The following is a 16,671-nucleotide window of genomic DNA, read 5'->3' as shown; positions in this document are numbered from 1 at the left end:
TGGTTTTATCATTATAGATCTACAACAGCTTAAGTATACATTATGCTTGGTGACTATCTGTTAAGTATATTGGCATCCTGGTGCCACAGCAGGTAGAGTAGTTAAGTAGCTTAATAATTTTCACATTAAAATTTTCAAAATTAGTAATTGGTTCTGTTTATGTAGCTGATATTTTGAGTGTGATTTTGATTTGAGTGTGAATGGTGCTCCTGACTGAAGTGACTGCCTGCTAAAATTAAATTATGGCATGCTGAACATTTATTTTTATTATTATTTAAAAAAAATATTTTGCTAGATTTATTTGCCCAAACCACTGGTATAAGATATCAGTTGGGGTGTTCTTCCTACCTTGACAGAGACCACTGTCCATATGCTTTGTAATAGGAGTAGTTAAACTAGCCCTATTTATATGGACACAGAGAAGTGAACCAGCTACAGATAATTATATACATTAAGCAAGAGTTAGGAGGACATGGCACAAAGTTGCATATTATGGTACTTCTACACAGCCAAGTAAATACTTTAAGTTGCTGAATGATTATTGTAGATTTTGCCAAACTTGAGTTTGGTTTAATCATTCTGTTACTAAAAATGTATGTAAACTTTTAACATAATTTGTCAAACGTGTGATAAATTGATATTACTGTCCAGTATTTCCGCCAGAATAAACAGGTGGCAATCATGTTTTACACACTCTGGTTACATTCATGACTGAAATGGTAGTTACACAAGATTCATCAGTTCACAAGGTTATATCGAACACAGTCATGGACAATTTTGTATTTCCATTTACATTTTTATTACATTTACATTTTAGGCATTTAGCAGACGCTTTTATCCAAAGCGACTTACAGTACAGTTACAGTATACAGTCTGAGCAATTGAGGGTTAAGGGCCTTGCACAAGGGCCTTGCTCAAGGACCCAACAGCAGCAACCTGACAGTGGTGGGGCTTGAACCAGCATCCTTCTGATTACCAGTCCAGTACCTTAACCACTAGGCTACAGCTTGCAGTTCACCTCACTTGCATGTCTCCCCAAGGAAACCCACACAGACACGGGTAGAACTTTACACAGAAAGGACCCGGATCGTCCCACCTGGGGATCAAACCCAGGACCTTCTTGCTGTAAGGCGACAGTGCTACCCACCTATAGCCACAGTGCTGCCCTCGGTAGATGAAGATCATTCAGATTTTAAAAATGTATTCAAATACAGTGGTAAGTTACAGCTTTTCTCAATAAAGTGGAGTTGCAGCCTACAGCGGTTAAGGTACTTGACTAGTAATCAGAAGATTGCTGGTTCAAACCCCACCACTGCTTAGACTGTGTACTGTAAGTCGCTTCTGATAAAAGCGTCTGCTAAATGCTGAAAATGTAAATGTAAACCACATAGACTATCACCTAGTAGCATGTCCGTAAAAATCTGTTTGTCATTTAACATCATAATCACACAGAGATATAATCAGGGGCGGCTCGTTCCTTAGGGCGATCGGGCGACGCACCACCAAAGGGCGAAAGGGAAGACATTTTTCTATCACAGCTGTGACTGTTCTGGAGTCTGTCTTGCCTCTGAATATCGTAGTCCAATCAGCGTCGAGTTGTGTTCCATACAGTACCGCCCTTTTTCGGGGCGACATCAGCCTAACTGAAAATCGCCCCAGATTGCTCTCATAGACTCTCATATTAAGGCACTTTTTTTCCGAACTGCAGGCGCTGCAATACATTCTGAATGAGTTCCGGGAGGGCTCGCACTTACGTGCTTGCGTCACACGTAACCTGGTGTCGCGATCTCGTCACCATGACTACCATCACCTCAGTTCGGAGCAACTCCATCGTGTCATTAAGGGAAATGCCATTCAGTCGTCGTAGTAATCAGGATAAATTAGCAACTAAAGAATTAGGGCCACCCAGACCAAATTTAAATATCAAGTATCTACAAAGGGGGGAAAATCATATAAGTAACAAGTAAATTACAAGTAAGTAATGTAATTTTTAAATTGTGAATTGTGATTGCACTTATTGTGTCTCCCCAATTGTTTAATTGTACTTCTTTATTTATTGCACATCAGCCCCGATGCCCCGATCTTTATTCTGGATCTGCTGCACCTAAAATAAAATGCTATCTGATGAAGACTGAATTAAATTGTTAGGGTGAATGCTTAACTTAATTTTATGATTAATGGTAAAGCTGGTCTCTCTCCATGTTCAAAGTTATTTGTGAGGGCAAACTGATAGATGACTTAAGATGTTAATTATTTAAGCTTTAATTTACCCATTGAACGGGTCACCTTGGCCATCATCGCAACAATTGTCCCCCCTGAGAGATTTGGCAGGACCCGCCACTGGATATAATATATATTTTAATTCATTTAAAGTTAAGATAATTTGCCCTAATTGTGTAAGTATGTTTTAGGGAGATACTTTTACTTTATTCGAAGCATTATTTAAAATGTACTTGACGTCACCGCGCCCCGCCCTTTCACGTCACATGACGCCACCGAATGGTTTCCTCTGTGTTGGATCATCCAGATATTAAAACACATGTGATTTTAGAACACGTTATGAATCTGTTATGTATTTAGGATTTTTTGTTTCGAAGCGATCTGACGGTCACATCGGAGCCGTTTAGAAGCAGATATTCGGGCCTGAGACAGACTGCTGCGGATTGTATGAGCGTTGGAGAGGAAGTGGCGGGTGAAGCAGGTCCGCACCTTTTCCGGTAACAGAGCGCGGCTGAGCTGCGGGGCTGAGATCTGATCTGATCCGGTCCGATCTACTGGAGAACAGAACAGAAGAAAGGGATCAGATCTGAAACACCCGCTTTATTATACAGGTAGGGTGAGTTAACACGTCAGATCGCTGTTTGGGTTATTGTGTATGTGGAGAGTGGAGTAGTGAGCAGAGCGGGCTGGTTAAAGTTAGTGTGTGTGTTAGTGTGTGTGTGTGGTGTGTGTGGTGTATGTGTGTGTGTGTGTGTGTGGTGTATGTGTGTGTGTGTGTGTGTGTGTGTGTGTGTGTGTGTGTGTTACCCCTCCCTTTTCAACCTTCTCTTGTGTTTCAGAAGAAGAGAAGAGCGGCACAACGGAAACTCGGATGAATCAATGACCTTTGGAAGACTTGTACAGCTTCCAGTGTACGGACATGATGGTCAGGATGGTCAGAATGAAGTCCTGAAGGGGGTCAGAAAGCCGGTGCAGAAGGAGGAAGTCGAAACTACTGCTGGCTGTGACCGGGCTGTGACTAAACCGCTTCTGAATGAAGTCTGTCATAGCCAAGGCTTCTCCTATTGTGCTGTGAAGAAATCTGGATAGTCCTGAGGGCTGACTGGAACATACCAACCTGGGCTTGGAAGGGTGACATGAAATAAATGTTAGGTGTTGGTTGTCCTTTTGTTGAGAGATTCAGAAAAGCTACACGCTCACCTTTTTGACAGTGTTTCACTTTTTAGATTCAACGACTGAACAGCTCTTGTATTTAACATCAACACAGTTTTACTCTGGACCATTTTTGTAAACTGTAACTTTTTGAAACTGTTACAGTATCTAAGCATTGCAGTTTTACACCTGGAAGTATTACAATAGCAAATAATCCAGCCAAAGTTAGGCTACATAACCAAAACCTTCCTTGTATTTTCTTCTTCCACAAACGTAATATATGCACAGCCAACAAGATGGGGAAAATGCTTTCCAAGATTTTTGGCAACAAAGAAATGAGAATATTGATGCTTGGACTTGATGCAGCTGGTAAAACCACCATTCTTTACAAACTAAAATTAGGACAGTCGGTGACCACTATTCCAACCGTCGGCTTCAACGTTGAAACAGTCACCTACAAGAACGTAAAGTTTAACGTCTGGGATGTGGGAGGTCAGGACAAGATCCGACCCCTTTGGAGGCACTATTACACAGGCACGCAAGGCCTCATCTTCGTGGTGGACTGCGCTGACAGGGATCGCATAGACGAAGGGAGACAAGAGCTGCACCGCATCATTAATGATCGGGAGATGAGGGATGCCATTATCTTGATTTTCGCCAACAAGCAAGACCTCCCGGATGCCATGAAGCCACATGAGATACAGGAGAAGCTTGGTTTGACCCGGATTCGAGACAGGAATTGGTACGTTCAGCCTTCGTGCGCTACCACAGGTGATGGACTATATGAGGGCCTGACCTGGCTTACTTCAAATTACAAATCTTAATGTACTGTCAGTTAGACTGGTCAGTGCAAGAGATGATACATAAAGTAAAACGATGCAAGAAAAAACAGAAGCATTTAATGTTTTTTGTTGTTGTTGTTTATGAGTCAGATGAGTTTCCTTGTAATTCTTTTGACTGATCATGCCCTGCAACAGTTTCTTTTACAGTACATATTTTTGCTAGCTCTTAAGTTTGCTTTTCGCAGCATAATTCCAATACAAGCAAATCATACTCATTGTCTTACGTTATCACAAAGTATTTTTTTAAAAACTATGAAGATGTAGATTTTTTTAATCATTGAAAAAGTTTGGTTTGATTGCTGATATTTTCTTTAAACCACATAACTCTTTTTAGGCTGGTATTCTGCTTGCATTTTGCATTAATGGAGGCCAGGTTTTGCCCATGAGTGAGGTGGGAGTACAAGGGCCTTTTGCTGAAGTTTGCAATTCAGCATTTCTGGACTGACCTTGGACCTCTGAAAGTGTTTACTAACCTCATGACTCTTAGTCACCTACTCTTACATGGTGCTCTGGATTCTGGCCAGTGAGTAGCCTACAATATCCATTAACTGCCCAATGCAATCGGACAAGCTTATTTTTGTTTTTATTAAATTTAATAATTGCTTTGATGTATGTCAATCGATTTGTTATGCTAAAGAAATAATAAAAAATTATATCCTTGCAATGAAATTGCAGCTTCTTGAGATGAAACCAGCATGACTTCAGAAAAGTTTTGTTTTTTTAAAACCCCAAATTAAAAAAAAAAAAGTGTATGCCTGGTCATTTTCATCTGAATTTCTTTTTGTCAGATTCTGGCCAGAGATTAGAGACAGATATTAGAGATTTTTTTTACACTACCAGTTGCTCTATCAGTCTTCAGGTTCCCAGATTAAAGCCATTTTTGCGTGCAGTAGTATGCACGTTTCCTTATAACGTTGGACCAATATCTTCTATGTTGTACTTATTTTAGTTTTATGCAAAAGATAGGTGCTACATAGGCCTGTTGCATTATATAAACACTTAATCTCAATCATTTGAGATGATTGTGATTACCACACTCATTAGGAAATATGCATTAACATACAGCATGTTAAACGTTGATAGCTTTAATTATAATTATTATTTATTTTTAATATAAAATGACTCATTTTATTTTAGTAATTGTTGATCAAATGCCTTTGTATGTTTCCATTTTGTTTAAGGTCAATTTCATGAATGTTTATATTGACAGTACTGTGTAATATATATATATATATATATATATATATATATATATATATATATATATATATATATATATATATATATATATATATATATATATATATATATATATACAAATATTAGGGTAGCATAAAATGTAATTCACACGTGAAGGCTTTACACATAAGTTCACCAGGTAGCACCCACATGTAACAACCTGGTACATGTGATGTGACATTAATTCTACATACAATAGATCTGGCAAACTCTATGTTTATATGCTTTAGATTATCACATGCATCTTTAATGTGCTTAACTAATGCACTATTACTTTTGATTTACTTACAATGATTCCTTATGACATCTTACTGGGCTACATGTAAAGCTTTTATATTTTAAATCACATATTTGTTTCTGTTTGGTATTGATTTTACGTCACAAAATGATTAATTAGTTATTACTTTTGTTAATTTTGTATCCTAGTTTATGTCATTTACATGGACTGCATGTTTTGTGTATGGTTAGGTTTACATCATCTTTATTATAAAAACAACCAGACAATTAATTTTAGGTAATATTCAGCCTCTATGAACTGAACTGATATGTTGAGGATTTGTCATGCCATATGAAATATTTCTGCAATATAGAAGCACTATAGGAAATTCAGCCTGTTTGTAACGACTCACCACAAGTTATAGAAAGGAAAAGTAAATTATGGATGGCATAAATGCTTTACAAGATAAGTGAATGCTGTGTTTCTACTTTGGTAAGTTTCAGTCAACGAACTATTTAGCTTAATTAGGTATAGGGTCATAATACAGACTTCCTATGGTAAGGTGCAGTTGCATGTGCAAAAACCCCTCACCCATGTTACCCATCAGAACAGTTGGTTGTAATGCTTCATCCTGGTGTCTCTTTACTATGTTAATATGTAAAACACTAGCCTTAGTATTTATCTTACCCAGTAACATATTAGCCTTTGTTCACTCACAAACTATTGTGTTATACTAAACGATCTGGTGTGCTTTTACACATAATGCCAACTCAGTAAATTAACCAGACGTATGCCCTGGTTAATGCAGTAGCATAAGCTGCTGTATTTGTATTTAAAACCAGTAAACCTTTGCAGAAATAACTGCTATGCCACATGCACTGACAATTCTGAATGTTTACAGATATATGAAATATGTATTTTATTTGGTTACCATCAAGATTAGATGCATAGCCTTTTTGTGATATGTGTCATTGCTCTCCAGATTTACTCTACTCCTATCAAACCTAATACAGTTTGTAAACTTATTGTCAAGTCATCCCAGTTGGATCAGATGATTATGGGTTGGTTACAAATCAAATCAATACATTGTGACTGAATAATGTGAAACACTCTTTCTGTAGTCTATGTTGAAGTATGTCTTTGTAAGATGACCTTACAGTCTACAACAGTGTACAGTCTGTGAGGAATGCCTCAGTACTGTTGCCTATCACTAAACGTATTTGTTTAGTGAAAGTTGCCATGGAGTTTGACCCTTCACTGTGTTGAAAGAGCTGCGCCGGTCAGATAAAGGTTCTTTAGACTTTGCTGAGTTATTAAATTCCAAAACAACTGTTAAAAGTACATCTTTCTGGAGATACTATATAATCTAAAATATTATCTATCTAGCTAACATTGATAATGAGACATGTTGAAAATACCAGTTTCATACATATTATCTTTGTGTGCTATAAACAGTGGTTTGCAGGTAAGGCTCTGGGACCTTTGGGAGTCAGTGATGTGGTGGTGGGGAGTTTTTGTAAACCAGAATGAAGATTGAAATATGTTAATCGAAACATGATACATGACAACATGACAGCATGACACATCACTTGTTAATGCTTGAGTACAAAGTTTATAAATAGCCAAATAGTAAAAATGTGAATTCTATTTGTCACATAAAAAACAGACTCACTGGCCGCTCAGGTGGCGCAGCGGTAAAAACACACGCTGGAACCAGAGCTGGGATCTCGAATACATCGTATCGAATCTCAGCTCTGCCTGCCCGCTAGGCTGAGCGGCCACATGATTGGCCTGTTGTTCAGACATGGGCGGGACTAAGCCAGATGGGGTCTCTGTCTCTCATAACTAATGCAATTACGATCTCTGCTGGCTGATTGAGGGTGTGTCTCTCCATACACAAGGCTGAGCTGCACTGCACTGCACTCGTCAAAGTGTGCGTGATAAGATGCATACGGCATGTTGCCCACGTGTCGGAGGGGTTAGCTTCGTTCTCCTCAATCAGAGCAGGGATCAGCATTGGTGGAGAGGAGGCATGACGTAATCGGGCAATTGGCCGCACTAAAAAAAGGGAGAAAAAGGGAAGAAAATGCATAAACAAAATATATATAAAAATAGACTCACTGAAATAGACTCAGAAATTACTTTCATTACAACAGGAAACTTTTGATATCAAAACTCTTTAGTTACCATTAAGTTCATCACTTCTGCTTTACATGTAGAGAAAAAAGGCTTTGCAATGATCACACATCTTTAATCATTTGAATTAGTAAATGAGGCTGGGGGCACAGATACAACAGTATTTACTGTTTATCCCACTTTGCAGTGCCTCAGCCTAAACTCTACATACAGTGTATCTCTGTATTTCTGCAAATATTTCATTATATCTTTTCATGGGACAACACTATAGACATGAAACTTGGATATAACTTAGAGTAGTCAGTGTACAGCTTGTATAGCAGTGTAGATTTACTGTCTTCTGAAAATAACTCAACACACAGCCATTAATGTCTAAATAGCTGGCAACATAAGTGAGTACACCCCACAGTGAACATGTCCAAATTGTGCCCAAATGTGTCGTTGTCCCTCCCTGGTGTCATGTGTCAAGGTCCCAGGTGTAAATGGGGAGCAGGGCTGTTAAATTTGGTGTTTTGGGTACAATTCTCTCATACTGGCCACTGGATATTCAACATGGCACCTCATGGCAAAGAACTCTCTGAGGATGTGAGAAATAGAATTGTTGCTCTCCACAAAGATGGCCTGGGCTATAAGAAGATTGCTAACACCCTGAAACTGAGCTACAGCATGGTGGCCAAGGTCATACAGCGGTTTTCCAGGACAGGTTCCACTCGGAACAGGCTTCGCCAGGGTCGACCAAAGAAGTTGAGTCCACGTGTTCGGCGTCATATCCAGAGGTTGGCTTTAAAAAATAGACACATGAGTGCTGCCAGCATTGCTGCAGAGGTTGAAGACGTGGGAGGGCAGCCTGTCAGTGCTCAGACCATACGCCACACACTGCATCAACTCGGTCTGCATGGTCGTCATCCCAGAAGGAAGCTGACGCACAAGAAAGCCCGCAAACAGTTTGCTGAAGACAAGCAGTCCAAGAACATGGATTACTGGAATGCCCTGTGGTCTGACGAGACCAAGATAAACTTGTTTGGCTCAGATGGTGTCCAGCATGTGTGGCGGCGCCCTGGTGAGAAGTACCAAGACAACTGTATCTTGCCTACAGTCAAGCATGGTGGTGGTAGCATCATGGTCTTGGGCTGCATGAGTGTTGCTGGCACTGGGGAGCTGCAGTTCATTGAGGGAAACATGAATTCCAACATGTACTGTGACATTCTGAAACAGAGCATGATCCCCTCCCTTCGAAAACTGGGCCTCATGGCAGTTTTCCAACAGGATAACGACCTCAAACACAACCTCCAAGATGACAACTGCCTTGCTGAGGAAGCTGAAGGTAAAGGTGATGGACTAAACCCAATTGAGCACCTGTGGCGCATCCTCAAGTGGAAGGTGGAGGAGTTCAAGGTGTCTAACATCCACCAGCTCCGTGATGTCATCATGGAGGAGTGGAAGAGGATTCCAGTAGCAACCTGTGCAGCTCTGGTGAATTCCATGCCCAGGAGGGTTAAGGCAGTGCTGGATAATAATGGTGGTCACACAAAATATTGACACTTTGGGCACAATTTGGACATGTTCACTGTGGGGTGTACTCACTTATGTTGCCAGCCATTTAGACATTAATGGCTGTGTGTTGAGTTATTTTCAGAAGACAGTAAATCTACACTGCTATACAAGTTGTACACTGACTACTCTAAGTTATATCCAAGTTTTATTTCTATAGTGTTGTCCCATGAAAAGATATAATAAAATATTTGCAAAAATGTGAGGGGTGTACTCACTTTTGTGATACACTGTATACACCCAACACATGCAAGCTACTTTGTCACTACATAGCTAGGACTAGAACTGCAACTTTCTAGCAATCATTGGATTATTGACTGATTGATTCAGCTAATCATGTATTCAGACCAGGTTTGAGAAATGCTGATCTAATCAATTATAATGGAATATGACTATCAGTTACTTGATGTTACAATGATGTTACAATGATGTTACAAAGATTAGTCAATATTTCAGAAGTAAATTCATATACATGTCTGGGCATGTGACCTAAAAGAAAGGAGTGAACTATTTTTCTATAATTAAAAGATTATCTATCTTCCTTGTATGAAATACAGTAGCACAGTCCACACTAAATTGAACAGCTGTTTTATTATATTCGCTCAGGCTGGGTGGATTTGTGCGAAGAAGCAAGCAATTCTGAAAACAATGAGGTTAGTTCCCTATATTGTTTACTTAGACAGCCCTCTTAGTTTTTAATTGCTTCCCATTTGCTATGACAGTACAAATGAAGAATGCTGGCTAAGTTTGGTGAGGAAGTACTTGACTGAGCTACACAGAGCCCAGACCTCAACCCTACTCAACACATTTAGGGCAGATTAAAATGCCAGCTTCAGCTGGTATTTTAGCCAAGCATTAGTGTCTGGTTTTACCAATGCTTTTGTGGCATAATAGTGAATAATTTCAGCCATATAGTGCTGAGCCATTAAAAAACACTTTTTCGTTCATTTAGAGTAGCTAGTCCACCATCTACTTGTTATAAAGACTCCTCATAGACAGTAACTGGAAACGAGGATCAAACCCAAATCCCCAGGACCCAAGTTGCTGTGCAGCACCTGCAATGCCAGCTGCACCACTGTGCTGCCTTTAGAGTAGGCAACATGATAACATTTAGGAATAAAAATCAGCAATACCTTTCCTTTTTCTTCTCCACAAAGTGCTTTTATGCTGAAACAATACATGTATAGAGGTACAAAATACTACCTGGGGCTAAACACACATTAATATGGTTTAAAAAAAAACTTGTATAATATAGAAGTCTGTTTTACATTTTATATGTTTGTTTGTTTATTATGATTTTAACGTCATGTTTTACAATTTGGTTACATTCATGACAGAAACGGTAGTTACTCATTACACAAGCTTCATCAGTTCACAAGTTTAATATCAAACACAGTCATGGACAATTTAGTGTCTCCAATTCACCTCACTTGCATGTCTTTGGACTGTGGGAGGTAACAGGAGACCTCGGAGGAAACCCACGCAGACACGGGGAGAACATGCAAACTCCACACAGAAAGGACCCGTACCGCCCCACCTGGGAATCGCACCCAGGACCTTCTTGTTGTAAGGCCACCGTGCTGCCCACATTTTATATGATTATAGTATTAAATCAAAGCATGTGTTGGTGTTCTGGTTTATTTCCCCAGTAAAACTGAAACTAAAGAATCAATTCATTACTAATTCAAATGTAGCATGGTAGAAAAATGTTTTACATTAATCCCAAGTTTATACACCAGCCTATGTTATAATAAATTGGTTTGCAGTGCTTGTTAGAAAAGAAATTTCTTGTGCCAACCCTTGTTGTAATACATTTGGAGACTTTGAACCACAGTATATTTTCATTGTCATTCCATTTAAATGACACCTTGTCCTCTCCCTTGAACAGGAATACAGCTCTTAGAAACTGAAGGCTTGGTCACACTAACTAGGAAGTGGGCTATTGTTTTAGCCTTTATTCAACTTCAGTAACACCAGCAACACAAACAACCACATTGTATTTTTTCACTGTGCTTGGCTGGATTGCCTGTTAAAAATGCCCTTCCCCTGTTACATATGCAAACAATTATAAGGCCTTCGGGCCTTCATGCTGACAGTTTACTTTGTGTGTATGTGTGCTTTGGAGTGGGTGTGCATGAGCATGTGACATCCACCAGACACAGGAAGTGATGTAAACAGCTTTGCTTTAAAAAGCAATAATTATCAACGCTGTTATCTAGCATGACAGAAGGTGATGTGCAGTGTACTTGTGGCAGGGCACACAGTCAGGCAGGAGCTAAAACAGATGGGTCCATTGTTTGGCACTCTGTCTGAGGGCCAGAAGTGTAAGCCTCTGAACTCATGACATAAGTGTTTATTAATTTTGTGTAACAGATTATGTATGGCACGGGTTAAAGTTAAACGGAATTTACACATTTTCTCTAAGTAAAATCACACAAATGTATTCTGTAATGCATCTTAATTCATTACAACATTCTGAATGTTTTGCCAAGTTTGCCACTACTGTGAAATAAACTGAGACCATCACCAGATGCACACAGTGCCAATTGGCAGGCTGTTTTAGTCACAGAATGTGCAGAGTTAAAAAGGAAACAGTCTGGCTGAATTACATTCGGCTTTCAAACAGGACCAATTACTCAGATCACTGGGGTTTCAGGGTCCGCCCTGTGTTTGTTCGTTTTTGTGTTTTTTTTTCCTTGGAAGGGCTAGCATGACCTCATTTGTTCAGTACAGAGAACAATGGGCCTTGTTGACTTTCAGATGGCCTATTAGGCCCTAGGTAAAAGAATGGACCCTAAAACATAATTTCACCCAGCTAACAAAATATAATCAGACACAAATGTATTAGCCTGCACATCTGCAAGCATGGCTGAATTAGTCCCAGCTTATCAAGAGCTGATGCTGGCCTACCACCCATGGAAATGGGTAGAAAGAAGCACCAGGGAGGGCAAGCACGGGTATAATGCTTTACCACAGTAGCATTCAAAATGTGGATGACAGTGACACAAACCAATGTCTACAGGGTGTCTTGATATTGAATTGAAAGTGTTTAGTAAGGAAAACACACATGCTATAAGCAGCCAGGCACTGGTGCACAAACAGACTTTAAATTAAAAGCTCGGAAATTCAGTTAAAGCTTGAATTTCCATTGCAATAGTAAGTCAGACAAAAACTAGCAAAACAGCCCTATTTTAAAGTTATGTCCACTAATAAGAAACTAAAACATATACACAAAAAGAGCACTGGAAAAAGGCATTGTAGTACACAGATATATGGGCAAACTTTAGCGATACGTAACAAGAATGCAAGAATGGGAATAGCACCCAGGTGCCAGATGTTTAAACCAAGGTAGAGCAATACTGTGACTAAAAAGCCACTGAATGAGAGACATGAAACTATTTGCAGCCCGCAGCGAAGAAGGTGGATAGAATAGGGATAGTGCAAAACTGAAAACTGGAGGTCACAATATGACAGACTGCTCCGACCTTCTGCGACAAGCCATTTCTTGGAATAACACACTCTAAAGAAAAACAATAGATAATAGGCATTGACATTGATAGAACATGCAAAATTTTTCATAGACAGTGTTCAGAAGCTAGGATTACATGATTAAAAGGACATCAGAACCCATGTTGCTGCGCAGCACCATTCTACCAGCCACACTACTGTGAAAATCCTGTGTTATGCATTCCAAAGCTAAACAGCTTTATTTTTACTTACAGTGAAAAATACAGAGCTAGTTCAAGTGTCAATTTAATTCACTCATTCATGCATTCATTGTCTGTTTTACAACTGCTGTATCCTGGTCAGGGTCACAGTGGGTCCAGTTTACTGGGTAAAGGGTAGGAAACACCCGAGACAAGTTGCCAGTCCATCACAGGGCAAACGCACACACACATACGTACGTAGTGCAATTTTAGTAGCTCCAGTTAAACTGATTGCATGTCTTTGGACTGTAGGAGGAAACCAGAGCACCTGGAGGTAACCTATTCAGACACAGGGAGAACATACAGACTCCACACAGAAAGGACCCGTAACTCCAGATGTTGGTTGTTCTGGTTTATTCCCCCAGTAAAACTAAAACAAAAGAATCACTTCATTACTAAGTCAAATGTAGCATGGTAGAAAAACGTTAATGTTTTACACGAATCCCAAGTTTATACACCAGCCTATGCTATAATAAATTGGTTTATAGTGCTTATTAGAAATGAAATTCCTTGTGCCAACCCTTGTTTTAGGTCAGTTTTTCATTGTAATACATTCAGAGGCTTTGAACCACAGTATATTTTCATTGTCATTCCATTTAAATGACAATCGTACACCTTGTCCAGTTTACTGGGTGACAGGTAGGAAACACCCTAGACAAGTTGCCAGTCCATCACAGGGCAAACGCACACACAAATACCACACACAAAAAATAAATTTTAGTAGCTCCAGTTAACCTGATTGCGTGTCTTTGGACTGTAGGAAGCACCTGGAGGTAACCTATTCAGACACAGGGAGAACAGACTCCACACAGAAAGGACCCACACCGCTCCACCTGGGAATCAAACCCTGGACCATTTTACTGTGGCTACAGTGCTACCCACCAAGCCACAGTGCTGCCCGAGTGTCAATTTATTGTATGCAGTTTTAGGGCCATATTAAAATATGAACAAGTACTGTTTAACTGTTTTAAGTCTAGTTTAGTAATGGAACTTTTACTGTAATCTAATTCTGTGCTCATGTTTTTTTATTTTTATTCATTTATTGATTTTTTAACATGAGTGTTGTGAGGTGTGACAAAATGATCTGGTAAACCTGTTGACAGAGGCAGAGCTTTTTAGAGTCAGTGTGTATAACTAAAACATGTGATCTGCCCTACAGGGGGTACTAGTGTGGAGAAACAGGAAATTCTCTCAGCAATTCTCTATCTATTCACCAGTACTGAACTTTAACATCATGTCACAGACTGTAAATAGAATTATTATTCTATATCTTAATTAAACACTATCAAATCAAATATGACCTGGATTGTCCAATAAATCAGACCCACCACAACCTTGACTAGACAATGAATAAATGAAAGAATGAATAAATTTATTAAACAGACAATTAATTATTGAATGTATGAATGAATGAAGGAATATAATCTGGAATAAGACAATACCATTTTATTTATTGAATGTTGTTTAAATGCAAGTTAAATACTATTTAACAGTTTGAGACCAAAACTAAAGAATAGAATTAGTTTTTCAAATGAAATGGGGGAGGGGTCAGCTCGCTCTGTGTCCCTTTTTTCCCGTTTTGTAGTGACTGACTGCTGCTTATACATGTAACACACATGTACGTACACCGACTAGGCATAAAATTATGACCACTGACAGGTGAAGTGAATAACACTGATTATCTCTTCATCACGGCACCTGTTAGTGGGTGGGATATATTAGGCAGCAGGTAAACATATTATCCTCAAAGTTGATGTGTTAGAAGCAGGAAAAATGGGCAAGCGTAAGAATCTAAGCAAGTTTGACAAGGGCCAAATTGTGATGGCTAGATGACTGGGTCCGAGCATCTCCAAAATTGCAGATCTTGTGGGGCGTTCCCAATCTGCAGTGGTCAGTATCTATCAAAAGTGGTCCAAGGAAGGAACAGTGGTAAACCGGCGACAGGATCATGGGCAGCCAATGCTCATTGATGCACGTGGGAAGCAAAGGCTGGCCCGTGTGGTCCGATCCAACAGACGAGCTACTGTAGCTCAGATTGCTGAAGAAGTTAATGCTGGTTCTGATAGATAGATTTTCTGATTTGTTGCGTATGGAGCAGCAAAAGGGCAACCAACACAATATTAGGAAGGTTATGCCTGTGTTATTTACTATGTTATGCCTGATCAGTTTATATTGTACCTTTGTTTTAAAATGAAATTCCCATTCAGTTCTGTTTGCATGAACTTACTTTATTCTATTTCTGATAATTATGCGTAACTATGGAAAACACAGTCAAATGCAGTCATTTACATTATTCATTTGACGGCCATTTTTAAACAGCACAGCTGAGGACTCGGGGGCTGTCTCAAGGGCCCAACAGTCACAGCTAAGCAGAGCCAGAATTTCAATGAAATTTGCACAAAAGTTTTTGCTTTAGCTCCCAAACTACAGCTGCACAAAATACACATTTTGTTTTATTAGCTTTAAATAATCTGTTTTGTAGATCAAACAAATGTGTTAGCCAAATGGAAACAAGAACTACAATATGAGTAATCAGGAATTAAACAGCACACAAATGTGGATCTCAATATGGACATCAGAAAAAATAAATGCAACATGAAATGTATGTTTTAACATTATTCATTTTGATTCATGTATTAATAATTCTCGCCACTTTCATTCATTTTGGTCAGGGTCATGGCGGGTCCACTGCCATCCAAAAACACTGGGCCTACTGTAGAAAATGGCACACTCAGACATTTACCCACACACCTGGTCTTAATTAAAAGTAACCAGTCAGTTCACAGAATATCCTGGGGGTCGTCTAGATGTTTTTTGGCAAATGTAAGACGACCCTTTGGGTCAGAAACAGTTTGTGCCTTGCAACTCTCCCATGAATGCCATTTTTCCCAGTGTCTTTCTTATTGTGAAATCTTGTACATTAACCTTAACTGAGGCAAGTGAGACCTGCAGGTCTTTAAATATTTGTCTGGGTTTTTTGTTAGCTCCTGGATAAATCATTGATGCATTCTTGGTGAAATTCTGGTAGACCAGACACTCCTTTGAAGGTTCACCGCAGTTCCATTTGGGGATAATGGCTCTCATTGTGGTTCCAGAGCCTTAGCAATGGCTTTGTAACCATTTTCCAGACTGGTATATTACACTGAATTTGTTTCACATCTGTATTTGAATCTCCTTAGAATGTGGCATCATCTGTAGCTTTTTGAGACCTTCTAGCCTGCTTCACATTGCCAGACAGGATCTATTTATGCAATGTTTATCTTCAACAGATCTGGCTGTAATAATGCCTGTGTGTAGCTAGTGAAGCAATTTAAAGCAGCCAGCCCGTCTTCTGCATGTTTTTTAAAGTTAGGATGGTATTATAAAGCTTAATTACTTATGCAGACAGAGGAAGAACAACTAAATCATACCTGCTGATTTAATCCATTATTAATTTTTAATTCACATACACCAACTGGTCATGGTGGTCCATTGTGGGGTAGCATGTTTTTGGGAGATAATAAGAAACCAGTCTACTCAATGAAAACCCAGGTAGACATAGAGAGAATGTGTACAACTCCCAGTAGACGATACCCAAAAGCTAGGATGGAAAACAGGACATTAGGAA

General features: G+C 39.3%; 1 protein-coding gene across 2 annotated transcripts; it reads left to right on the top strand.

Annotated features, from left to right (window-relative positions):
* Nucleotides 1–1,908: 1,908 nt before the first annotated feature.
* Nucleotides 1,909–4,883, top strand: arf6a (ADP-ribosylation factor 6a). 2 transcript variants are annotated; one of them, XM_063002275.1, is made up of 3 exons: nt 1,909–1,974; nt 2,598–2,831; nt 3,060–4,883. In XM_063002275.1, the coding sequence occupies exon 3, from the start codon at nt 3,669–3,671 to the stop codon at nt 4,194–4,196; it is 528 nt and encodes a 175-aa protein (XP_062858345.1). In that variant the 5' UTR covers nt 1,909–1,974; nt 2,598–2,831; nt 3,060–3,668; the 3' UTR covers nt 4,197–4,883. The 2 variants fall into 2 exon arrangements, with proteins under 2 accessions (XP_062858345.1, XP_062858346.1); XM_063002276.1 differs by lacking the exon at nt 1,909–1,974 and having other exon boundaries at nt 2,513–2,831; nt 3,063–4,883.
* Nucleotides 4,884–16,671: the final 11,788 nt, after the last annotated feature.

Source organism: Trichomycterus rosablanca, chromosome 9 (genome assembly GCF_030014385.1).
Source record: "Trichomycterus rosablanca isolate fTriRos1 chromosome 9, fTriRos1.hap1, whole genome shotgun sequence".
Lineage (NCBI taxonomy): Eukaryota > Metazoa > Chordata > Actinopteri > Siluriformes > Trichomycteridae > Trichomycterus > Trichomycterus rosablanca.
The sequence above is the reverse complement of the archived record's forward strand: the minus strand, read 5'-3'. Positions and strand labels throughout refer to the sequence as shown.

Bases quoted from the DNA above. Each gene is read 5' to 3' on its own strand.
- arf6a (XM_063002275.1), top strand. From the start codon at position 3,669: ATGGGGAAAATGCTTTCCAAGATTTTTGGCAACAAAGAAATGAGAATA.